This window comes from Callorhinus ursinus, unplaced genomic scaffold (genome assembly GCF_003265705.2).
Source record: "Callorhinus ursinus isolate GAN/ISIS: 27379988/994484 unplaced genomic scaffold, GSC_fseal_2.0 scaffold2, whole genome shotgun sequence".
In the NCBI taxonomy this organism is placed as follows: domain Eukaryota; kingdom Metazoa; phylum Chordata; class Mammalia; order Carnivora; family Otariidae; genus Callorhinus; species Callorhinus ursinus.
Genome location: NW_027397064.1, coordinates 25126042 through 25152505, shown reverse-complemented (window position 1 = coordinate 25152505; position 26464 = coordinate 25126042). Strand labels below are relative to the sequence as shown.

The window sequence follows — 26464 nt, the reverse complement described above, 5'->3', positions numbered from 1 at the left end:
CAGTACATAACTCATCTTGCATTTAAAATATAATTATGCCTCAAGAAAGTATCAGTCTAGAAATTCTAGAGGAGTTTGTCTCTTCAGTTCTTAATAAGAGGTAATGTCCTTATCCACATATTATCTCTGGAGAAAAAATAATGGTTTTCATGAGGAAGTGATAACCAGATATCTTCAGAAAGAACATAATTTCCACCCACTCTCAGTATAAGCCATGATATATATATATATACACATACATGTGTATATATATATATCCTATTCAATTAAGAAAGCCTAATACACAGGAAATATTTTAGAAATATGTCTAGGAATGTTGATATGTAATGATACTGTGATTGTTTGATGCCTTGATTCAAAATAGATAAGTATTTTATTTCTCTTATGAGAGGCAGAACTCAACATTGCTTTGGTCTTCTTTTCTGAACACAGGTAAATTTTCTGCAGGATTAGTGATGACATATATCTGAGAACTAATCCTAAGAATTTTAAAAGTCTCTGGTGTCACCTTGGCCATTATCTGCCATTATCTGCCTTTAGAGCAAAATCTGGGTCTATGATAGAGGCAACATTTTACTCATTCAAAGGCTGATATTCTTCAGAGCAAAGGAGAGTATTTGCCTACTTCTAGTGTAGCTATGTTTTAATATGATAGGCTAACTTGTATGATGTGTATGAAAGAGGTGATCAAGTATGCTTTGTCTGTGCTGCAGAGACACATCTGGGCTAGTGGAAGCAACATCACTGCCCTCAAGATAGATAACTCTCATAAAATGAGCTGGCAAGATTTTTGTAGTGCCAAAACTAGTTCACCGCCCTGTACATAGTCTAAATCTGATTAAATTAGCAGTGTGAAATCCTGCAAGACTGCTTTCCATTTCTGTTTTTGTTAAAAGGCTTTTCTAGCTTAGTGGGCTGTGTTTTTTTACTCTATGAGCCTTAAGGAAAATAACTTAGTTCTTACTGACTGATATTTTAACACTAAGGAACTCACTATTGAGTTACAAAATGGAGGAAGAGAGAGGTAAAAGTAATGCACAGATTACGCTAAAGGGAATAGGTCAATTGAACATGAATAGATAACATTCTCATATACAGTCTCATTTTGGACATGTGTAGCTTTGTCCATCAAACCGTGCCTCTCTGTATTTTTTATTGGTTTGTTTCTTTATGAAGGAACTCTTTCATTCTGTAGGTACTGTGAACCCCTCTAAATGTGGCTGCCCCTTTGCCTTGAAGATGGCAGCGTGCCAACTTCTCCTGGAGATCACTACCTTCCTGCGAGAAACCTTTTCTTGCCTGCCCAGACCACGCACGGAGCCTCTGGTGGTAAGTAAAGCATGGGTGTTAATAATCTGGCTACTCAGAGAGGTCAGACATGTGGCTAGGTTTTGAGTCTCCACAGTTTCCTCAAATGCCCAATGGCCAGATGTATCATATAACTTAAAAAATTCAACCAAGGGATCTTCATATATAAAATCTCTTTTTTCTATTACAAAAAATAATAACTCTGAAGTTGACCTTGAAATTACTGAAGATAGCACCACTGGGTAAAACATTGGATCGATCACTGTCAGTCATGCTAGGAATGGCTAAGAGCCTTTTGACCCAGAAGAGGTCTTAGGGATTGCCATCTGGGAGACACAGAGTCCATGGAAATGAAAAGTGTGCTCCAAATTGGAATTGTGAACAGGCTTGTAAAGGTGAAAACCATAAGATTATATAACTTGTTTGAACAGAATTATGATTGGTGCTGGCAGAGTTTAAGCTATCTAATACAGGATTGGCTATTTAGCTAACAGGTGTTACATGATCTCTATTTTAATCCAAAGTAGAAGGATGTGTTCCAGAAGGCGGTGGAATTGCAGTCGACAAGTGGCAATTGACAAAAGTAAAAACTTCATGGTGTTCTGAGAAGTGAAACAGGAGACATACATAGGCCCTGCTTCCTCAGTATCCTTTGGTCTCTATTTTGAGTGACTCTCTTAGCAATGCTTACTTCCTTGTGAATCTTCTCTCATAAGCCTTTAGGTTCCTTTACTCTGCAAACTATGAGGAGTTTTACCAGCAGCATATTTTAGAAATTACTGACAGAATTTTTTTTTGTCATAAAAATTTAACAGCTCATAAATCCATATAGAAATGTGCTTCCAATGAATTCTCTCATTTAAGTTATGGGCAAAAAGACTTGCTTAAGAATTTAGCACGTAAACATCTCTAAACATATATTTTTATTCCTGCCGTACTTCATATGGATGCAAATAGTCAGAAGGAGGCCACACATGGACACACGCACGCGTGCACGCGTGCATATGCACACACACGCGCGCGCACGCATACTCCTGCACCATTAAGGCCTGATTTGTTTAGCAGAGTATACCAACGCTCTGCAAGGACCAGGCGTCTTCACAGGGTGTGTGGGATGGGCACACTTCAGAGCCGATTTCCTTGGCCTATAGTCCTCTAATAGGCACCAAGTTTCCAGTGGTTCTTTCATTACAGGCACCATCCAGCCAGAGCCGAGAAACCAAATTCTTTTTAATTTCCATTTACACAGGACTTAGACTACTCTACCAGAAAAATTGTTACGCAGTCTATGCACCTCTATTTTCGCCAATTTTACGGTCCACCAGCTCTCCTGCTTTTTTAACCAGACTGGGCATGAACAAGGCCATACCCTAATCCCTGCGGGGAAACAGAAGAATCGGTGCTGTTATCCCTGAGCACTGCCTCTACCTCTGGTTTTCCAACGTCTGGAAGACCTGTTCCCTCACTCTCTAAAACGTAAAATGGATATTTTCAAGTTGGAAACATTTGTGGGTAAAATGTATGTTTTCAAGAGAAACATACTGGTATTTGGACTGTGAAACTACATTATTTGCTGTCAGGGAAGTTCCTCCTACTGCTCTTATTCCATTTTCCTATTAACCTGGGCCTTTAATTTTCTGAATGTCACCTTTACTGTTATATTGAGACTACTCTATAAAATCAAATCAAGGCCAACATGTGTGTTTAAAATCAAGTGGGATGAAATATCTGATCTGTGAGACCTCTATTAGTGCTACTTTGTCAACATTCTAATTATACTGAAGCCTTCATAAAAGCATGGTGGCACATCTACTTTTCATTTTTTCAGATTTTTATTTGATCACCATTCTGATCCATTGTGACTTAAAAAAATAAAAGTCTTAAAGTTTGACCCAGTTATTTTTGTTCTCCCTTTCAATTCCATAAAGCTAGAGTTTAATTATCCTTTATTATTACAGTAAATTTCATTCAAAAAAACAAAACAAAACTTTTAAAAATTGCTGTAGAACCAACTCACAGTCAAGTGGAAAATGCAAGAAATTAAGCTAAAACAGAGCCTTCAGTCTTTCAGTCAAGGAGAGGAAAGCGTTCACAACAGCATCACCTTTAACAAGGCCTTAGAGATCCTTCATTCATTACCCTGGGATTTTTATTGTCCAGTGTAGGTATGCATTATGTTGGGATGTGACCTTTATAAAATAAATGGGAAGCTTTTTCTTGTTTTTAATCTAACTTTACTTGATGGGGGAAAAAATACACACATACCTTAAGTTATATTCCAACCTACTATAAACAAACAGTGAGTTTAATAAAACTGTTTTACCAACACAGAAACTGTAAATGCTGCAATTGTTCTTTACGAAATTGTACTAAACAGTGAGTCTAACACTTTAAGCATAACTACCATCAATATGAACTATTATAGTTTTAACAAAACACTTCCTGCAAGGGTATCTATAGATCTTGAAAACAAATTTTTTTTAGTTCAGTAACATTTTTAATAACAGTAAAAATAATAACTATCCTAATGTACAAAATAATAAAAGTATAAGGTAGTAAAGCAATCATATTAGAAGCTACAGACATTCTAGAATCTGTGGCTTGAGGATGGAAGAAAATCAGGAACATAAACTTTCTATGAGAGAAAAAGTCTTTTCGACAGAAATTGCCATAAGGGGCCCTTTCCAAAATGGATGAGATTTTCAGGTGAAATTTCTGTTTGAAAAAGTCCTAGTTATATCCAAAACGTGGAAGAGAAAGCAAAAGAACCGAAAGTACAATAATTTAAATAAAAGTTCATTAGTTTCGGATGCCTGGGTGGCTCAGATGGTTAAGTGTCTGCCTTCGGCTCTGGTCGTGATCCCAGAGTCCTGGGATCCAGCCCAGCATTGGGCTCCCCACTCAGGGGGAAGCCTGCTTCTCCCTCTCCCACTCCCCCTGCTTGTGTTCCCTCTCTCGCTGTGTATCTCTCTGTCAAATAAATAAATAAAATCTTTTTAAAAAAAGTTAATTCGTTTAACCACGGTTGTTTCTTGGATAGGGTCAGGAAATCCCAGGAGGCCACTCACTGGATTGGTTGGGGGATGGAGGTAAAAGAAAAGGCAAAATGATATCAAAAGGTTTTAAAAGTTGATAAAAAAATATTTTTATCAGCTTAACAGTTTTTTTCCCAGATCCCTAGATGCAACTTAAATAATGTGCTTTTTTTTTTTTAAAGAGCTTCTGGTAACATACATATTCAATGTTTTCATAAACCATACAAATAAATAATGTCTTAAAGAAAGAAAAAGCATTTTTATAAGATTTATAATCTAAAATAACATAATAATCAAATCTTTTTCTAAATATTAACTTCCAAACTTGAAAACAATAAAGAAATAATAGAGATAATTTTGTTCGTAAAACTGCTGGTCTATTCACATCTTTACCAACTGATTTAGTGAAACCAATAACCAATGGCCAAACAACATAAATTAAAACAAGTAATTCCCATCCAATGGATAGATGAGTCCACAATAATAAAGAAAAAAAAAACCGTAAGGAAATCTGTTGTCTACATTCATTCATTAGAGAGAGCAACATATTGGATGCTTTGGTGCAAGATTTTGCTAGGGGCTGTACCAAATATGCTGATGGAATTTAACAAATCAGGTTATAAAAAAATATGCTGCTGGATTCCAAATGTTCCTAAAGTTAAAAAATCAGAAGCAAAACACAATTTACACATACCAAGACTAACTAATGAATATTTATTGGGAGTAAGACTATGAACAAAAGGTAGTGTGATAGAGGAGTGGAGGTGATACAGAGATAAATATATTGAAACAGGAGAACCAACACATAAAAAATTATTTCCTGGTGTGAGATATAAAGTGACCCTGAGAAGGAAGCAGAAGGGCCATGTTTGGGCAAAGAAGGGGCTGGAAAAACCTGAAGAATCTTTCTGCAAGAGGTCACATTTGAATATAGCTTTGAAAGAGAGCTGGGATTTTGACAAATGGATGAAAGAAGACATTGGAAGAGATAACGACTTTTGAGAATCAGAGTTGTTATATTACTTTTTATCCCAAGTAAGAAATTTATGTGATTAAATTTGGCTACTAAAATACAAAGTATATTAGGTTTTCTATTTTTTTCTAAAAGGGATTAATTTCAGGGAAACAATTGTATTCCTAGAATATTTTTTGAAATGCTAAACACATTCCAGGTAGTTCCTTTACTTTTTGAGATGTGATCTAATTTTCTAGGTACCAAAGTATAACTTCTGTTCTTAATTAAAAGGAAAAGAAGAAACATCATGTAGAGTCTAAAGTTTCATTTATTGGGGCGCCCAGGTGGCATCGTTGGTTAAGTGTTGGATTCCTGGTTTGGGCTTAGGTCATGTTCTTGGGGTTGTGAGATGGAGCCCCTCATCACTGCACTAAGTGCAGAACCTGCTTGGGATTCCCTCTCCCTCTCCCTCTGCCCCTCCTGCTCATGTTCTCTCTCTCTCTATCCAATAAATAAATCTTTCTGTTAAAAAAGTTTCATTTATTAACAAAACCATAAAATTTCAATCTTGGTGCAAAATGGGCTTTTAAAAAATATTTTTGTTTTCTATATCTATATGAATCTGAGGACTTATGTCATATTTAGAAAAAAATGCTCTATAGAAATAAAATTAGCATTTTATATATTTTTCCTTTATCAGGTCCTCCAAAAGTGTTTTACAGATTAACAGTTAAATATGATCTTCTGATTGGACAAATCTGCATTCACAGAATAGGTCAGTTTTCAATTTCATCGACCAAATTCCAACTTTCCCTCCCCAAGGCTTACATTAGGGTATGGGCTCACACTGTTCATAAGCAGACAATCATGGAACCCCTCTTGTATTTCTGGAAGGGAGTGAGAAATTCTTCCAATGCCTGATCGTATTTTGAGCCTCTGGACCTCACATATGAAACTTCTTAAGTCTGAAATGCCTTTCTCCACTTGTTTGCTAAGCTACCTTTAAATCCTCACTACAAAACTCCAACATCACCTCTTTATTCATTTTCTATTTCTGCAGAAATTTAGCTGTTTAAAACAGCAAAAACATAGTATCTTACAATTCTAGAAATCAGGAGTCTGATAAGAGTTTCACTGGGCTAGAGTCCAGGTGTCAAGAAAGCTGTGCTCCTTTCTGGGACCCCTGAGAAGACTGTTGCCTTGCCTTTTTGCCATCTTCTTGGGCAACCCACATTCCTTGGCTCACGGTCCTTTTTTCCATCTTCAAAGCGGAAAAGCTTTCTGTTTTTAAGGATTTGTGTGATTAGGCTGGGCCCACTTAGCTAATCCAACATAATTTCCCATCTCTGGGTCTTTAAGCTAAATCCACAGGCACACAATCCCTATTGCAATGTAAGTTAACATATTTACCTATTCCTAGGATGAGAGCATGGACCTCTTTGGGAGGGGGGCATTATTCTGCCTCCAAGTCTGATTTCTAAGTTCCTATTCTGTCTCTCAGTCATATTCAATGCATGATCATTTAATAAACAGATAAGTGCCAAAGATGCAGTTTAAACTGTGAACAAAGAGTTAAAAAGGTGAGGAAGCTAATTCTAGATTTGAAACAAGGTGTGTGCTTTCCAAAGATAAAATGTGAGAAAAAGGGAAAAACTATGAGTTAGGGAAGATTTTGTTTAATTCAAGAAACATCCTTAATGGCCACAATCTGAAATTGGCATTAGAGAAAGAGGAATTTGGCTCTGTGCAATTCAGCTGGGCGCAATTCAAAATGGAGGGAGATTTGCCACAAGACCAATGCAGTGCTGAGGAGATGCCAGCATTCATGTACTCCTTCTCGCTGACATCACAGGACTTGGAGAGCTGCAGACTTCGTTTGGATCCTGAGTTGGACCGGCACAGATATGAGAGGAAGATCAGCTTTGCTGGGGTCCTGGATGAAAATGAAGACTCCAAAGATTCCCTCCACAGTAGTTGCCACACCCTCAAATCAGATGCAGGGGCCGAGGAGAAGAAAGGTATTGAAAAGCAAGAATTTTTTTCATGTTTCAGTATTTCTCATAGGATATTTGGCCTGGGGTCCACACTACAGAATTGTACACCCAAAGAAGTCCAAAACTGTTGGCTATGTACAGTACTGTGTCCACTTAACCATGCTAGTTAGGAGCTGGACGCGACAGTCGGAGAAGTTTTGGGTTGTAATTCCAGCTCAGCAATTCTCCATATCCCACTGATGCCATCGGTTATGTGTCAGATGAACCATTATTTCGTGTGCCAGTAAGAAAGAAAAAATACTTCCCATTCAGCCTGTATGCAATACTTTCTTATCATTTAGTCGGCGTTTCATTCTTACTGAAAGAGGACTTTCAGACTTAATTAGATGCAGATTTTATTATCAATACATATCATTCTTGTACAGCCAAAAAAAAGGGGGGGAACATATAAATAGAAGAAACTGGTTAAAGTTTTTCTAAACGATCTTCAATTCTGGGTTCAAATTTCTTAATCGCTTTTCAACTCAGCTTTGTCAGTGTCCATGTTTTTTTCTCTAGGATAATGTCCTCTGTGTCGTTAGACTGTTAATACTACGTCATGTCTTAAATGAATCTGTAAAAGAAGGAAAGCTGTTGGTGCTAGGTACGTAAGCCAGCGTGCACCTATATGAAGCTAGCTTGACCTCGTACTCACTACCTGCTTCGAGAACGTTGCCAAACACATCTGACTTACCACCTCGCGCACTCCTTCACCCAACTACCATTTGGCTCCTTGGAGATAAAAGATACTGGCACCATCCTGTACATTTTGTTGCTGGTGCTTTAGATGCTCTCATGGACAGAAGCAATAACAAATGTGTCACAACTGCTCCCTGGCACTAGTTATTCTAAGATGGCATCAATTGTAAGACAAATCTCAATTTCAGATGTGTTAAAATGTGAAAAAAACTACATCTTAAAATGGTAAGCTATAACAACCAGTCGTATGACCTTGTCCAAGTTGCTTACCTTCTAAGCCACAGTTTTCTCCTCTTTCAAATTAGGTTAATGACAACTACAGCACTGTGATATTGAAAGCTTTCAATGAGACAATGCAAGCCAAGCATAAACACAGTACCTGGTACATAATACGTATAGAATAAATAATTGTTATTTGTTTATATCATGAGCCTATAGACTAGAACCCATGTGGAAAATTCTAAATATAAACTAAAGATTACCAAGTTTTAAGTTGCTTTCGAGGGCTCCTTAAACTGTTAACATCTCTCTCTGATTTTGCTAGTCCTTAAATTCCACTGCCCTTCAATATTTTTCTAATGAATTTTGACTAAAAGAACATCAGTACATTTGTTAAAAGAGTCAAAGATTATTTTATGCATTTATGTATTTTCTGGTATCCTATAGAAAATGACTCAGTTAATGTTGGATAACTGAAGGAATGAATGATTCCGGGAAGGAATAGCCCTAGATAGAGAAAACATAAAATCTTTAAAATCTTCTAAGGAATGGAGGTACACTGGAAAAGTTTTTTAATATTTTAATGTCAGATTGTTGTCATCACATTTTTAAAATGCAAATAGTCATTCTATTGTATTGAATTCATGGCAAAACAACAATTTATTAGCCAAGTCTTAGCAATTTCTGAGCATGAAGAAGTGTCAAGTCAATATTTTTACAACTATTACTTTTTCAGATAATGCTAACTGCATATGATGACAAACTTACATTTTTAAATATATCCCAAGGGGATTTTTTTTTTTGCCTATTCAAAGTTGTTATGCTAATTATTGCTTAAAGTAGCTGAAGTAAAAATTCCTAATACAGACATGGTTAACCTTGACACAGAGTAAATCCTACACCATTTAAAAAAATAAAACATCAGATCAATTGTTAAGAACACTTTAATTTCATGATTATCATTTATGTAAATTTCCTTTGATGTTCAAAAACACAAATGCTTAGTATTTTTTCACCTCATAGAACAGCTATGCTAATATATGAAAGTTGGTTAATAAATGAACAGAAAGCTGAAACTATAAAGTAAGAACATATTCATAAAATGTCCTTTACTGGTAGCAAAAATCTTGAAGATTCCTCAATATTCCTTAATCCTTTGATAAGTTGATACCAGCTGCTAAAGCCAGGGGGACTCTGCTAAATTACATTATTAAAATTTTATTTAAAATTTTATACCATCTGTTTTTATAAAAGCTAAAACTGTTGTTCTTGAAATAAACAACCTGAGGACAATTCAGATTCTACCAAGGAAAACAAATATGAAATAATTCATAAACTAAAAATACCTGCCTAAAATCCCCAAGCAAGGTCCGCCACATCATTTTATCCACATTCCACAAACAAACTAAGACTGGTTTTCCAAAATACAGACACCAAGATGTGTCTGATTATTCAACAATCATCTATGGAGCACCTGCTATATGCTAGGCCAGGTTCCCAGAATACAGCAATGAACAGGAAGAAATATTTCCCACATATATTTCAGTTTTTATTAGCTAATAGTTCATGATAGTGAATAACATCAAAGACTAGACTTTCAAGTAAAGACAAATGATAGGAAGCAAAACAAACGAAGGTCAGAGAATTGGTAGTGACCTGGATTGGGAGGGATGTAGTCAGAGAAGGACCCCATAAGTGGCAGTGGGCAGAGACGTAGATGATGTGAAGGAGCCAGGCATGCAGAGTGCTGAGGGAGGAGTCTTCCAAGCAGACACAACAGTGAGAAGTCGGCTCTGATGCAGGAATGAATGTAGAACATTCGAAAAGGGCAAAGAGACCAACATGGTGGTTACAGAATGACTTGGAAGATCAGCAGGAAATGGAGTCAGATAGGTAGGCAAAGGGCAAATAAATAGGATCTGTAGATATGGTTAGAAATTTAATTCTGTGTAAGTGTGTCTGAGTGTCATTGGCAGGTTTTGAGCAGAAAGGTGATATAATATGTGTATTTATGCTTTATGTATTGAAAAGATGAGTCAAGCTGTGGGAGTGGGAGTAAGCAAGTGCATTGAGGCAGTTACATTAGTCCAGGAAATAAGTAATGGGCCTTTCAAAATCCTAGGAAATTTCGAAGCGTGGAGCTAGCAGGACTTGCTAATGGAGACAATGGGTGAGGTGAGAGAAAAGGGAAAATGATGTTTTATCCAATTTAGATGTATTTGTTTCATTTTCGTATTCATGTTGTCATGGAGGTAAAGGCTGACACTCAATGCTGTATGAGCTCAACTAATGGTTTTCAAGTACAACGTCAAATCTGAATTCTAACTGCTATGTCCTTTGTAAATAATCAATGCCATAATTCTTAAACACTGATTTTTAGCGCTACAGGATATTTCCAATTATCTTTGGCAGTAGAATAGGTTCTCAAAATTGAATTTCTTTCAGGTCACGTTAATTTGGGGTTACTTTCCCAAATTTGTATGGTAAGAGGTATCATGAAATCAGGCAAAGAATGCGAGAGAGTATCTTGTGTAAAAAAAAAAAAAGAAAAAAGAAAAAGGAAAAAAAACCTCTCAAACTTTTTTTCTACTTCCCAATCTATCTTGACATGAAATTGTATTAGTAGTCATTAAAAAATGATAATATTCTATTTCAGATGTATTTCAGGTGGGTCATTAAAGCCTCAGTTAAGCCTAAAAATAATACTGAAAAAATGCAGCAGATGAATTTTGTGCTATAATTATAATGGAGCATGATAGTCTATAGTCTTTGCGGAATTTGTCTGGCTAGGTTGCAAGAATTTCTATCCAGATGTAAAATTCTGTCCAGATGTGTTCGGGGAGGTCTTTGCCAGCTCAGTGGTGATGATTTTAATCTTTTTCAATCACAAGGGTAAATCAGAGATTAAGCATTGCACATTACTCAACAGGAATTCTTCTGGGCTCCTTTATATGGCATTGAAAGTCTACATTTAATTACCATCTTGTAGTGCTATACCATTTCTCACGGTCACATACTCGCTCTCCTGTGAGTGAGCAACCCAAGGCTAAAATGCAATCTTTCTGATTGGAACTTTTAAAAATATTAATATCTATGCCTTAAATAATTCATAAGAAATCTTGTTTCTGTAAGAAGAAAATCTTACAAAAATAATGGCCCCTTCTTGATAATGACTAAGCTCTGAAAACTTTCTTTATCCCGTCCTTATCAAATCACTGGGTGACAACAGCAAATCTCCAAAGGAAGGGGACGTAGGAGTGTAAATGACTATGGGGAATAAAGATGCTTTAGATAAAAAAAAAAAAAAAAAAAGAAAAAAAAAGTAGGTTTCAAGTTTAAACGTGTTTCTTTTACCCTTTTATCTTCCTCACTGATGACTGTTTTTTCCAGAACACTAAAGATGAATAATGCATGTTCTTCATGGTACATATAGACTGTAAGGTTGGCTCAGGGTGTTGCACCATTTGGACTCACATCCCACCCAGCCTTTTGCCTGAAAGAAGGATGCTATGACATCACTAGGTGCATTGAAAATGGAACTATTTCACACTCATGTTCACCCAAAGCACACCAGTGAAAACAAATCCTTTAGTGCCATTGCTGAGGAGCTGAGCGGAACCCACTGCTGACTGTTGGAGAGAGAAGCGCCTCTTGTTTTTATTTCTTAATGAGGTATTCCAAAAGGAAGGGGTTACGTGAAGGGGTTTGCATAACTCACATAACTCTGCCAGTCCCATTTCAAAAGAAAGACAAAAGCAAATGGTTTGTGGTTCTGTTGAATCAAGCAATGATGTTATGTGAATGTACTAAGAGTCTGAGATCACGGTGCTATGAGGGCACACTCATGCTTGTGAACCCTGGGCCAGAAAGAGAGCAGGTTGTTCCCAGCACTGATGAGCTATGTGTGCAAGAAAGAAGCTGCACCAGCCCTTCCTGGTGGACCCAGCCTCCTGCCTGCTTAACAAAGCTGCCTGACTCGGAGGCTGGGGAGAAGCTCCTTGTCCAGACATGCTGCTCATCCCGGCCAACAGAGAGGAGGCTGTTCAGGGACAAGTTGGGGAGAGCTTGGATCTAACACTGGCTGGGGAAAACTAAGGGGGAAAAAGCCCTATTTTATTCTTTTAATACAGTTCCCAGCAGGAAGATCAGGATAGGAGGTTCCCGCCTGCTCCAGATTAAAGGAACCCGCAGTTTCCAGGTGAAGAAGGGGGGTTCCTTGTCCAGCATTCGCCGGGTCGGCAGCTTAAAGAGCAGCAAGTTACCACGGCAGGACTCAGAGTCCGAGGCTGAGGAGCTGCAGCTGTCCCAGAGCAGGGACACTGTCACTGACCTAGGTAACATAGAGGAGTGGGGTGTGCAGGGACGTGGGGGGTAGGAAGACAGGCCCTGAATCCTGAAACAACTGAAGCCCATTTTTCTTACACATCAGGAGTTGGAGAGCAGAGCCACAGGCTAGACCACACATTCAGTCTGAAAACCACACCGCCCTTTAGAGCAGGGCAAAATGTAGAAATTCCCATGGGGGCAGCTACCTAAAGGTCCTCTGTGTTTTAAAGTCCCTATTTCACAGTCAGAAGAACAAAACTCTCAGAGTGGAGAGATTTCGAGCCCTGACTATGACCTTCAGGGGGTCAGTTAATGTCTCAGGGGTTTGTTTTCTCCAACTATTCAGTGGGAATAATTCTATTTCCTCCTCGCCTACCCTGAAGGGATGCTCTAAAGATGAATTAAGGGATGATTATAAAGTATGTTAAGTATCTGAGCATGAGCTCTGTATACAATCAAAGCATTAGAGGTGAAGGTTGTCCCTGTAGGATCCAAAGAGACTCTTGAATCCCAAAATGTGTTAGTCCAATGAGCCTGATGGTCATCTTACTAGCAAGAAAAAGAGTAAGCAAGTATGCGGATAGGACTCACCAGCTGCTCAGAATTTAGCTATCAGGTAAAAGTTAAAGTACGTTTTCTTTGCCACTCAGGCCCTGTATGAGGAGCAAAATAGAAAGCTCTCCTTTCTAGGCAAGTTGTTTCAGAAGTCAGTGAGTAAATATGGATAAATTATCAATCAAGTCTACTGAAATAGAAGTTGAGTATATCTAATCAAAGAGAGTCTAAAATAGGAAGTATTTCTACACCAACCCTCCCTCACTTTGGAAAATAACTAATTTAAGCATTAGTTAAGATTCAGCTTATTTTTTAAGAAGACAGTAGGAAAAAAAAAAAAAAACCCTGTGACTTCATTTGTTACAGGCCTGAAGTTGTAAGAATGTCATCAATTAGTTTGGGGGGGGAATATTTCAATTAATTATTTGAATTGGTTAGTTCAGCCTGACCAGTTGAATCAAAATAGGCAGCCCAGAGGCATGGTTTTGTCACAGACATGACCCAGGAAAGCTTTTAGATTTGAGGGCAAAGCTTTCTTGTGTGGTAGATAATGTGAATTCCTGAGAGAGATGTCTCCAGACTTTTCTGCAGAGAAGAGTTTAGACAAAAAGATTGTCAAGGATTGTCCATGATTGACCACAATTGCTTATAAATTCCCTTAGGTTTTTTGGTTGGGTTTTGTTTTTGTTGTTTGTTTTGTTTTGTTTTGTTTTGTTTTGTTTTGTTTTGTTTTGTTGTTTTGTTGTTTTTTGGTTTTTTTGAGGCACCATCATTTTTGAGATAAGTCTGACAGCAAAGTTAGGGGGCACTGAGAGCGTGACACTAGCCCTAGTCACATCAGCAGAGGGGGCAGCAGCACGCTTATGGCCACTGCAGGGTGCTTGGTGTCCCTACTTAACTACACCTGCAAGGTCTGGGCAGTCTGGAGTGGATTTGAGCACACTCAATCAATAACTTGCTCATCTCAGCAATTCAAGGACTTGACTCTGTTTCTTCTCTGCTCCCATGTCTCAGAATGGAAGCCACCATAACAGAGATCATAAATGTCTTTGCAATTGCCTGTTCAGCTGGTGGTGAAGGGAACAGCTCCTATTAACATTCCTCCACTGAAGTCAGTGCTATGCCCTGTTAACCCACTGGGCCATGGTAGTCTGCCCTAGGATTCAAAAGCATGGACAACTCTAACATACTAACGTGCTCTCCAGGGAGACCGAACAGTATAACCTTTCTTGGCATTTTTCTTTTGAAGAAGGGAGTCCTTGGAGTGCAAGTGAGCCCAGCATCGAGCCAGAGGGAATGAGCACTGCTGGCACAGAGGAAAATTACCACAGGAGCATGTCATGGCTGCATGTAAGTAGGAATCTCAGAAAGAGACCTGAGATCAATTTCTTTTGGCACTGAGAAAGATCGATGGAGTAAGGATGAAAGAGTATATGAAAACCATCAATCCAATTTAGCCTCTAAGAAAAACCATAGGCTTTTATTTCAGCTGAACCTCTGAATCCTCACTAGGATTGGTATTCTGTGGGATTGTATTCAGTTCAAGCTTAACAAAAACCAGAGTTTCTTTGTTATGGCTGGCTTGTGGGTCAACATAAGTCAGGAAAAACCCTGAGGGACCAGGTCAGTTTGGTGACCAAGACAGCCTAGGTACCACAGACGAAGCATTACCGTCAGCTTTCTACAGGTTACCACAAATGCCAAGAGCAAGATCATGGTGTCAGTCTTGTGTCTGTATACATCTAATTGTAAACCAGAACATGGAGATCCTAAGATGACAAAGGTTACACTTCAAAGGGCTCCTCAGAAATCATGGGCAGGAGGGGATTTCAGGGAAACTTTGGGCATGGATTAGAGTTCAGGGTTCAGGCTGGGCATGAGGAAAGGATGAGAAAGTTAAGGAAGCTTAACATCAGATCCGCAACTAGCAGGGTACTGCCTGCGCTGTTATTGATCTTAGGTGTGTTCTGTACCATCTCTTCTGATTTTCATCTGACTTCCTGGTAGGGTCAGGTAAGGGCTGGCTGGTACATAACGCTCCTCAGAGTTTACAGTACTGTGTCTACACAACTGGCTAATCCCCAGAACTGGCTGGAAGTGACCCCCAGAACGTAATTTTGAGATTCTCTGAGGCAGCTGTTTTTAAAATAAACTCTTTAGTGAAGTCCAACCTACATCTTGAAAAGCAGAGGAAACCTACGTGTACAGCTCAATAAATTTTCACAAAGTGACAATCTGTGTAACCACCAGCAGGTCAAGAACATTATCATGCCTTAGAAGCCCTACACACGCCCTCTACCAGTCACTACTCTCCCCTAACAGTAACCACCATCCTAACTTCTAACACTATAGATTAGTTTTGTCTGTTTTTGAAATGCATATAATTGATGTCATATGTTATGTACTGTGTTGTGTTATAGTTTGTTTGGTTCATATAAGGGTATATCCTCCAATTTTGTTCTTCCTCAAGGTGACTTGGTCATATTCATTTCCATTTAGAATCACCTATTAACTTTTTATTTTTTTAGAGAGAGAACATAAGTAAGCAGGAGGGGAGGAGCAGAGGGAGAGAGAGACAGAATCTTAAGCAGGCTCCACATTCAGCATGGAGCCAAATGCAGGGCTCGATCTCACAACCCTGAGATCATGACCTGAGCCAAAATCAGGAGTCAGATACTTAACCGACTGAGCCACCCAGGTGCCCCTCACCTGTTAATTTCTATAAAAAAGCTTTCAAGTCAGCCTTATATCAAATATAAGCATCACTTAATATTTGGGGAAGTGAAATCTTTATTCTCTTGAGTCTTCTAATGTGTAAAGTGGTCTATCCCTCTATTAATTTATGTCCTATCTCTCAAATTTCCTCTTAAATTTCCTTAAGTAATGCTTTTTAGTTTTCCTTGAAGTATTTGTGTAAGACCAGTGTTATTTCTTCTTTAAGTAGAAACCTAGATCTAAACATTTCTTTGTAGGAAGGTTTTTAATTACAAATTCAACTTATGTAATATGATTCAGACCATTCAGATTTTCTGTTTCGTCTGGGAACAATTCGAGCACATTTTCCCCACCTAGGAATTTGTAATTTAATCCAAATATTTATATTTATTAGCAAAAAGGTATTTATAATGTTCTCTTAAAATCCTTTTAAATTCTGTAGGATCTACAATGATGTATCTTTATTGTTTCCGATGTTGGTAGCTTATATCTTTCGTTCTTTTTTTTTTAATCAATCTTGCCAGAAGTATGTCAGTTTTATTAACCAGAGATTCAGCTTTGGGTTTTGTCATTCGGGGAATGTTTGATTTTTGTTTTGTTAATTTCTCCTGTTACCTTTATTAATTCCTTCTACTTTCTTTGAGTTTAACATGTTTTCATTCCCTAATTTCTTGATATAGATACTTAGATAACTGATTTCCAACCACTTTGATAACTTATTCATTTAAAACTATACATGTTCCCTAGGAACAGCTTTAGCTGTATCATGCATTTGATACATCATATGTTCATTATCATTCAGTTAAAATATTTTTTAATTTTCATTTTGATCATACACATTTAAAATCCATGACTGATAACTCCAATATATGAATCTATTATCTTCTCTTAGTCTGTTCCTTAATATGCCTAGTGATTTCATTGGTATGGTGGGTGAAAAATTATAGAAGCACAGTGGTGGATACATGCCATTATACAACTGTCAAAACCCATAGAATGTACATCACCAAGAGTGAACCATAATGTAAACTAAGCACTTTGGATGATAGTGACATGGCAGTGTAGATTCATTGATTATAATAAACGTACCACTCTGGTGGGAGATGTTGATAATGAAGGCCACTGTGCATGTGTGGAGGCAGGAGGTGTTTGGGAGCTCTCTGTACACTCTTCTCAATTTTGCTATAAACCTATAACTGCTCTAAAACAAAGTCTATTAATTAAAAAAAAAAATGTAGACTTATAGAGGCTCCCAATGATGCTGTCTCCCTCCAGAGAGGACTCACCCTATACTTTGGCAGATAGTAAAGATCTCCTCAGTCCTATCAAGGACAAAGCTGACTTGACCTGTAGTATTGCTATCCACCTCCCACCCCCCGACACCCCACCCCCCTCCCAACACACCCCTCCTAGTATGAAGCATTCCAAGGTTCCCAGTGAAAGTCTGGGGTGTGCCCCCAGTCTTGATGGGGCAGAAACTCCAGTTTTGCTTCTCCATCACATTGAAACTGTCAAAATCTCCATTCTGCTTGTCAGCTGGTTTCTGCTTGGCTTCTTAGCTACTCAGTCAACAAATGCCTAGAAAGCAAGTGCCAAGTCTCATTTCTCCAAACCTCCCTTTTCTACTCCCAATTCTGAACTCCAATTTTTATCTTCCAGTTCTCATGAAATTGCCTAAAGCTTTGCCTGCCTCCTCGGCCACTTATGCCTGAAGGAGAAATGTGGCATGTGCTCACACTGTGCTTACTGCAGTCAATGCCCTTTCTCTCCATATCTTGTCTTTCAGGTCCTGACTGCCTTTGTTGAATGCAATCTTATGCATCCAAATATATATATTCAAATATATATATTAATATAGATGTGTGTATGTTAAACAACACACATTTATTAGCTTACAGTTTCTAGGGGTCAGGAATCCTGGCACAGTTTAGCTAGGTCCTCTGCTTTAGACTCTCTCACAAGGTGGCAATCAAAGTATTGGACAGGACTCAGGTCTTGTCTGAAAGCTTGACTGGGAAAGAATTTGCTTCCAAGCTCATGTGATTATTGGTAGAATTTCAGTTACTCAAGAACTGTTAGACTGGGGGCCTCAATTCCTAGCTCGTTATTGGCCAGAGGCCACCCTCATTTCCTTGCTCTGTGAACCTTTCCAACATAGCAACTTGCTTTGTCAAGGCCAATAAAGGAGAGTCTGGTAACAAGAGAAAAGTCAGTGTCTTGTGCAATCTACTCACAGAAGTGATAACTCCTCACCTTTGCTGCATTCTGTTGGTTAGAAGCAAGTCACTAGGCCAGCCCATACTCAACAGGAGGTGGTTTCACAAAGGCATTAATACCAGAAAGTGGGATCATTGGGGATCATCTTCAAAATATATCTACCAAAAAGACGTCCCTGAGCATAACTTTAAAATTATAGATTTCTAGGTCACCTCCACCCCAGATATTCTACTAAATCAGAATCTTCTAAACTAAAGTCCAGTCATATGATCGTTTGTGTGTTTATTTGGTTTCGGTTGTTGTTGATAAACTTTCTTGGTGTTTCTCTTTAGTATCCAGATTTGAGAATAACAAGGGAAACCTTACAGTTCTTATATGTGCCCTGCTTCATACCAGTATGTACAGGAATAGCAGGGATGTTCAGTGAAGCTCAGGAGAGATCTGGATTTCTGCTCAGACAACACCTATTTTTTTTTTTTTAACTTTGAAGAGTATGAGATATTGTTATCTGAGTTTGACGGGGGTGTGGAGTTGATTGTTATTGTTGTTTTCTTCACCTCAGAGTAAGCAGACCCTCTCATTCCTGAGGAAATACGTGGCAGCCCTACCTAGTATGCTTGATTGGCCTTGTCCACATAGACTTACTTTATGTTCTCCATCCAATATGGCACACAGTCTCTCACAGATTAGGTGTTGGGGTGGGAAATGGTTTTAATGAAGGATGGACACATTCAGAAGATTATTCTATGCATATTTGACTAGCCTTGTGGACATTGGAGAGTTATTGTCTTTTTAGGAAGGCAACTTCAGAAGTTACAAACTCAAAGGCCTTCATTCCTTATCTTAAAAGAAGCATATCCTTTAAAACAACTGAGTTCTTGAATCCCACTTGGGAAGTCTAGGTGATGGGAGGATTTGAGCCAGATCAAACCCCAAGAGCTAGAATCGCTCAAAAGCTGGAGAAAAATTAATTTGTAGAGAGAAGAAATGAAGCATTATAGTTGGGTTCAGGCTCAGTTGAAGGTTTTAGGCCAAAATAGAAGATGCGGAAGTGTTTTCAATTCCACACGGGTAGGCTGGAGTTAACAACATCCCACAGCTGTCAAAGGCCAGCCAAATCCTTTGGCACAGAATTTCTCACCAGTTGATGCTCTTCTACCTGGCTCCTTCTACAACACAAGAGCTGCAAAAATAATGTGGTTTAAGTTTAGAATCTTTATTTGAAACTATTTGGAAATCATGCACTCCATAGTAATTGGTTTGAGTTTTTCGAGGTCACTTAACCTTTTCTTGTTTCAAAAAGCTCTTTCTATCAAGCGTGAATGGAGAGAGCCAAGAAGCCAAGTACATAAAGCCTTGTAACACTTTGCTTTCTTGCGGGACTTAGTGACTCACTGTGGTTTCAACCCTGATTGCCTGGCTGAGTGTCAGGGACGTGTGTGTTCCAGGTCATGATCTTGCTGTGCAATCAACAGAGCTTCATCTGCACCCACATTGACTACTGCCACCCTCACTGTTACCTGCACCACAGCCGCTCCTGTGCCCGGCTGGTCAGAGCCATCAAGCTGCTCTACGGAGACACCGTGGACTCCCTCCGGGAGAGCAACAGCTGTAGTGGTGTGGCTCTCCGGGGCAAGAAACAGAAAGAGGTGAGTGAAGGGGCACAGGGTAATATGCCTCCGATAGGGAAGATGATGTCGCAGCAGTCTTTTCTCTGGAAATGCCAATTTCAGGCCATGGCAGGTGTATAAACCAGGTTACAGATCTGTGTGATTTCGAACAAAGATAGAAGGTGAGCAAAGAAAGACAGGTGCTTTGTCTTCATATCCATGAGCATACATGGAATCTTTTCCCAGGTTTTGTTTTATTTCTGGGAATGAATATGAATTTGTAGGGGTGGTGGTGATGAGTAGGGTATGGTGGTAGACAGAATAATGTCTCCCCAAGAGGTCTGTATTCTAATTCCTAGAACCTGTGAATAGGTTACCTTAACGTGGCAAGAGGGATCTTGCCTATGGGAATAAGGGGAAGTTATCCTGAATTATCCAGGTGGGTTCATTGTCCTCATACGGGTCCTTATAAGTGAAAAAGGAGGTAAGAGAGTCAGAGTCAGAGAAGGAGATGAGACACAGAAGCAGACAGAAGCAGATGGGACACAGGGCCATGAGCCACGTGGCCATGAGCCACAAGATGGGGCAGCGCCTAGAAGCTAGAACAGGTGAAGAAATGGATGATTCCCTTGAGCCTCCAGAAGCCACCCAGCCCTGCCAATCCATTTTAGATCTGATCTGGAAAGCCATAAGATAATACATTTGTGGTGTTTTGCACCACGAAGTTTGCCGTGGTTTGTTACAGTGGTAATAGGAAACTGACATAGTTTATCAGTTCCCTCTTAAGGAATGAGTAATAAATGGCCCAACTGTTCACAGATAAATAATAATCTAGGTCAAATCAGACCAGAGGAAACTCTTTTAAGAAACTCTTACATTTTCTAAGCATTCAGCCGCTCTTTCCTGACAAGTACACCGAGCAGCTGAGCTGGCAGGAGCTGAAGACAGGAACCAGGGCTGCCGTGCTCCTGCCGGGGGAGCCCCGGGTCACCCACCTGCCCCACAACAGGCGCGATGGCCAAGACGCCTGACCGAGTGCTTCTGGCTGGCCCTGCAGCTGCTCCTCACAAGTGGTTTTACAAAGAGATTTTGATACAATACCTATTCATTTCAGTGAGCATTCATTGTGCACCTGCTGTTGGCACAATATGAGACCAGATATTCTGGGAGAAATAAAAAAATAAGTAAGTAGTCTTAGAGGATCCTTCCCCTAAGGAGTTTGCAAGCCAGGTTTGGTGGGGTGGGGGGGAAGGTGATAAAATTCAAATCAAACAACTGGAGAATATGAGCAGTAACAAAAAATTTACAGTTGAGTCAGGCAGCAGTTTGTAATGCTTTAGCACTCACAAAGGAATTTTTTTTTAATTATAATACAGTTCATTGAAGAAATTTGGGGTAATACAAGAGATCCGAAAGAAAAAGATCTGTATTTCATGCCTCTCATAGGTGTGCCGTTTGCCTTCTGGGATAGGATCTTTGAGTATTTTTTTCAAAGCATATATGTGAGGCTATAACGCAGGTATATATCACTGACAAAGGGCTTTTTGATTCTTATAAACCTTGTGCAAGAGACACTGTACTCCCTACTTTACAAACGAAAAAGTAGAGGCTCAGAAGAATGAGATTGTCACAGTTCACATCTGTAACATACATAGCTAGACTTTAATTTAGAAAGATGGAATATCAAATCCAGAGCCTTTTAACTAGACTCTGCTGTATCTCATGGTATTCAAACTACACATATTCTGAGGGAAAATCATTGGGGAATAGATCAATGTGGGTAACTTCATGAACTGTCAATGATGTCATAAATATATATATATATATTCATGTGTATATATGTATATAGATATGTATATAATTTTTTATTTAGGTAAGTTCTCCTTCATATAGAAATTCCCTTAGTTTTAGGAGAAAACCATATATGTTGGAAGTTGCAAAAATATACCAACCTAAATTAATGTTCATTGTTCACCATACATGCTCTGAGATTTCCTACTGCTCCAGCTATTCCTTCACCTGTAATCTGTATGTGGCCAAACCCAAACATCCTTCAAGATCCAACTCAAATGCCACCTTTTCCTTGAAACCATTTATGATCTTCCCAGTGTTGTTTTTTTTTTTTAACTTTCATCTGGTTAGCTTTATTTTTTTTAATTTTATTTTATTATGTTAGTCACAAACACTGATCTTCCCAGTGTTAACCACAGGACATACTATGGTGGATGATTAATGTTATTTTCATTCCCTCCATCCTCTAAATTACAATGGCCTTTTACTCGTGCTTTTCTCATTCTTCATTCATTAATTCATCCATCCACCCATCCAGCCATCCAGCCATCCATCCATCCATTTGTATATATTCAACAAACTTTTAAAGAACCGATGGACATGCTGGGTCCATACCATGTGCTGAGTATAATAATGGGCAAAAGAGATATGGCTCCTGTCTTCATATGATACACACAACCTAGTTGGAGAGACAGACATTAATGCCTCAGATTGCTGTGAAACTGGGAAAAAGAAACACACTGTGCTGAGACAGCTTATGAACAAGACTTTGAACTTGTCGGGGGATATCAGACCACCTCTCCAATAGAGTGACTAATGAGTTTTGACTGAAGGATGCATGGATGTTAACTGAATACAGAATGAGTACGAAGGACGTGGCTGGAGGAGCAGGGACTGTTGAGCACGCTGCACAGGCGGATAGAGACCAGACCACGCAGGGCCGCCCAGGCGGTGGCAAGGATTTTAGTCTTTATCCTTTGAGTAGTGGTAAGCGCTGAGAGTTTTATGATCACTCTGCCTGCAAGATGGGGCCCCTTATATCCTTATTTCTCTTCTGCCACCTAATTATAAACTTGAACCTGGCAGTCTTGCACACTGTTTCCTATGTGATACCTACCAGAGTTCCTCTCTTAGAGCAGAGGGCCAGTAAATATTGAACGGCCGAGTGGGCTGTCTAGTTCATGAGTGCCCTCTACCCCTAGCCCACCAAGGACACTGGCCCGAAGCAGCAGAAGAGGCTTGCCAACCTTAGGCATGCTTACATTTTAGAAAGACAAAGAGAAAGTAAAGCAAGAGTTAAATGTTCTCTAATCTTAACATATTTAAATTAGTCATGCAGGTGAAGAGCTGAAAAAATGTATTGAGTCTGCTGCAATAAACATTTTATTTTCAAAATGCCAGCCTCCTCTGCAAGCTCTTTTTTGTTCTCTCATGATGTTTCCGTTTCCTGGGCTGAATCTGTCACATAAATAAACAGTGCCCACATTTCTAGGGCCAAAATGAAAATAGAGTAGGCAATAAATCAAGAATAAAATCAGTGATTCTGATTAAAATGGAGCCTTATGAGAAATTGATATTTCACTCCTGTTTCCTTTTGAATTGGTTTTTATGGCAGAATATATTTGTGGCAACTAGTACATTTTGTAACCCATGTAACTCGGATCAATCTGCTAATGTACATTTCAATGCTCAGAGACACAATGTACATCCTGTTAGTCTATTTTAGTGCACTTCCAAGCTTGAGGGGTTTTTATAAACTGTGTATTACCTTCACCAAAGAATTCTTTGATTTTTTCCTGTATATACGTGTCTTGTCCAATGCTATGTTCTAAACAGAGTAAATGTTCAGTTAGTGCTTGCTGATGAAAAAAAGGAGTAGATGAAACATTTTTTTTTCCTTTCAGCCAAAAAGGATAGGAGGGTAAAAGGTGATACATGCCTGAAAAAGAAAGGGCACAGTGTCTGTAAATTCTGTGAAGCCAATGCAAGTGGCAAGAGGCCAACTGTTTTCCTGCAGGACTAATATTTTTCCAAAGCTATGAAAAACACTGTTGTGAGACCAAGACCAGGCCCTAGGTCTTGATTTCATCTGCTAGAATGTCTCCCCTTTCAAATTCACGTGTCAAAGATGTGTGATGCCCAAAGGTCTAGGTTACCTATGCGGAAATAATTAGACTACTCTTGGCATGAAATACATTTCCGGGAAGATATCTTTCCCAGAGAGCTCAGTAGACTGACTCCAGTTTTCTTAAATTTTATTCCTTTTTTTATTTTTTTAAGATTTTATTTATTCATTTGAGAGAGAGAGAGAGCACACAGGAGAATAAGCCAGGGAGAGGGGCAGAGAGAGAAGCAGACTCCCCACTGAGCAGGGAGCCCTATATGAGGCTCAATCCCAGGACCTAGAGATCATGACCTAAGCCAAAGGCAGATGCTTAACCAACTGAGCCACCCAGGCACCCCCAGTTTTCTTAAATTTTAAATACCACATTATTTCCACAGTACATCCTCATTCATGGCATTTGTCTCCTTTTCTGCTTACCATGATTTTTCATTTGTTTGCTTATTCATTAACTGTCTCTCCTAGTAAGATACACTCTCAATGAGGGCAAGCATCAAGGGAGTTTTGCTCCACAGCACATCCCCATAGGTTAGCCCAGTTCCTGGCATTTGGTTAACTCCTAAGAAACACTCTTGAATTATTAAATGAATAAATAAGTTTTTATTTAAAATAATTAAGTATTATGCCTCTCTGGTTAGTAATCTTTTGTTGCAAGAAACCCGCTGAAACTTGTTCAAATAGGTGGTTTCTTCAAAGGACATAACAGAATCTCATGAAACCAGGGACCCACCAGGAAAGAGCCAAGCCCTAAAGGAAGGAGAAGCAAAGCTGCTGTCCATATCAGAATGGGCATAGTTTCTCCTCTCTGCTTCTTTCTGCATCTGCAGCTGCTCCCTCATCTCTGCCCCTGACCAACTCGGCCTGCTTTGTTCATCTTGTATGTGACCTGAAAATCTCGTTTGCATCATCATTGCTCAGTCCCAGCAACCATCACCATATGAATCAGACTCTGTGTCCCTTAACTCTGAAGGACAGGAATTTGGTGGGCTCCACTCTTCCTCTTTGTGATCCAAACATCATGGGATAAAGCCCTGGCCAGTCAGAAGGTTGGTTGTTTTGCATTGCACATTTAGTCAATAGTGGTCAGAATGAGGAGAGAAGTCACAGAGCCAGGTATGGTGAATATATGTCCAAGACAAGAAAATGTCAGTGGTCCGAGATCTACACCATACCACGGCGAGCATGCCCCAGGATCCCTGCCACCTCCTTGGAGCTGTGTAGCTGCCTGCCATTGACCATAGCTCCCTCTGGGAGACTGACTCAACAATGAATGCCATCCTCTACTGGTGATACATTCTGTCCTTTGGTCTTGGATTACTAGTGTTGGGTTTCCTTACAGGTCCCAGCTTGATGTGTAATTCTAAACAGCATATGCAACTTACAGTCCAGCAAAATTTCTTACTCTTCCATGAAACACTAATAACAAAAGATGCCTTCAGAACTAGCCTCCTGCTCCATCCAGCAACTAGCTCTCTTCTAGCCAAGTTTTACACTGAGTTATAAAAGCCAAAAATCAAATGATGATAGGCTTGTCAGTCTGACTTAGGGGGTCACACCAGTAGAGGGACTTGAGGACTTTCACAGTGTTACCCAAGTGCCCATCACCCAAGTACGCATCTTTGATACATACCTTTCAAGCCTTGACAAGTCACTCAGAAGAAGTGACTAGCCCATCACCCTAGATTGGTGCCAGTTCCCTTCCCTTTCCTCTAACACAAGCATCCTAATGATGATGAGGCACCAGAACACACCATGCTTCCCAGGGAAGCATGCAAGAATATTAAGTATTTGATATCTGAGAAGCTTGACATGTAGCTTCTGTCGCTAGTAAGTAGGATCAAACAATCCTGCATTTCCCAGAGTGTCAGAGGCAAACATGAATGTTCACCCTTTTTCTTCTAAGCTAGTATCTGCCTGATTAAAAAAAAACCTATAATTTAACCAAGAGGTATTGTTCAAAAGTAACCCTGAAAAAGACAAAATGTCCAGCCAGAGGAAAAAGGGTGAAATAGTAATAAAATTTGAAAATCATATTTTAAATTCTATTTTGAAAATCATATTTAATGACCTGGGGAAATATCATAAGATCCTAATAAAATGAGTTGTTTAAAATTGTGAGCCACATAAATTACATCCTCACCATTGTGCTAAGAGGCACAGAATGAAAAAAAGGCTGAAAGGAACAAAATAATGGCTGTCACTGGGTTAAGGATTATAGGAATTTTTGTTTTCTTCTTCCAAGTTTTTCTGTGTTTTCCAGACATTCTGCAATTTGCACATATAGTTTTATAAGTAGAATAAGAGAGATGCCCCTTTTAAAATAACTTGACTTTTTAAAAAGGAAGTCAAACACACCCCTACATTTATATGGAAAATGATTGCCATATGATTTTAGAACAGTTTCCAAATTATAAAACAGGCATGGATCTTGCTGTATATTGTTTTTACATCCACGGGAAAAAAAAATGTAATGCAGGATTTATCTCCTCAAATGATATGTGTTCCCAAGTATGTGCCTCCACGTTGTTATCTTTAGAAAACACAGCAAGAGCTCTGATTCATTTGTTTCGAAGTAGATTCATTCTAAAAGTTCATTCCATACCAGTCACACACCAGATGCATTGTCTTCTTTTTGTCAGAGTTTTGAAAGACTTTCTTGGAACATTCATGTACTTTTAGATTTGTCTTTTCTCTCTCATATATCCATCTATAACATTGTGAAGCTCTGTTCAAAAATTCTTGAGGATTTCCATTTTATCCTCAGCTTTGAGGGAGAAAGTGTTTCATTGACATGGAACTGGAAAAACAAATGAGCATTTATTCTGTGTAGAAGGATGGAGTCCCTCTTTGCATAGCCCGGAGTGCACAAGTAGAAGCAA

General features: G+C 39.0%; 1 protein-coding gene across 4 annotated transcripts in view; it reads left to right on the top strand.

Annotated features, from left to right (window-relative positions):
* Positions 1–26464, top strand: part of UNC80 (unc-80 homolog, NALCN channel complex subunit) — a 228889-nt gene that overhangs the window by 113888 nt on the left and 88537 nt on the right. For 2 of the 4 annotated variants that reach the window (XM_073879220.1, XM_073879217.1), the window contains exons 25-29: positions 1196–1329; positions 7151–7316; positions 12380–12583; positions 14380–14480; positions 19511–19711. In XM_073879220.1, the coding sequence (XP_073735321.1) occupies positions 1196–1329; positions 7151–7316; positions 12380–12583; positions 14380–14480; positions 19511–19711 (806 nt within the window). The remainder of the gene's footprint in view (positions 1–1195; positions 1330–7150; positions 7317–12379; positions 12584–14379; positions 14481–19510; positions 19712–26464) is intronic. The other 2 variants (XM_025892412.2, XM_025892403.2) reach the window with 1 other exon arrangement.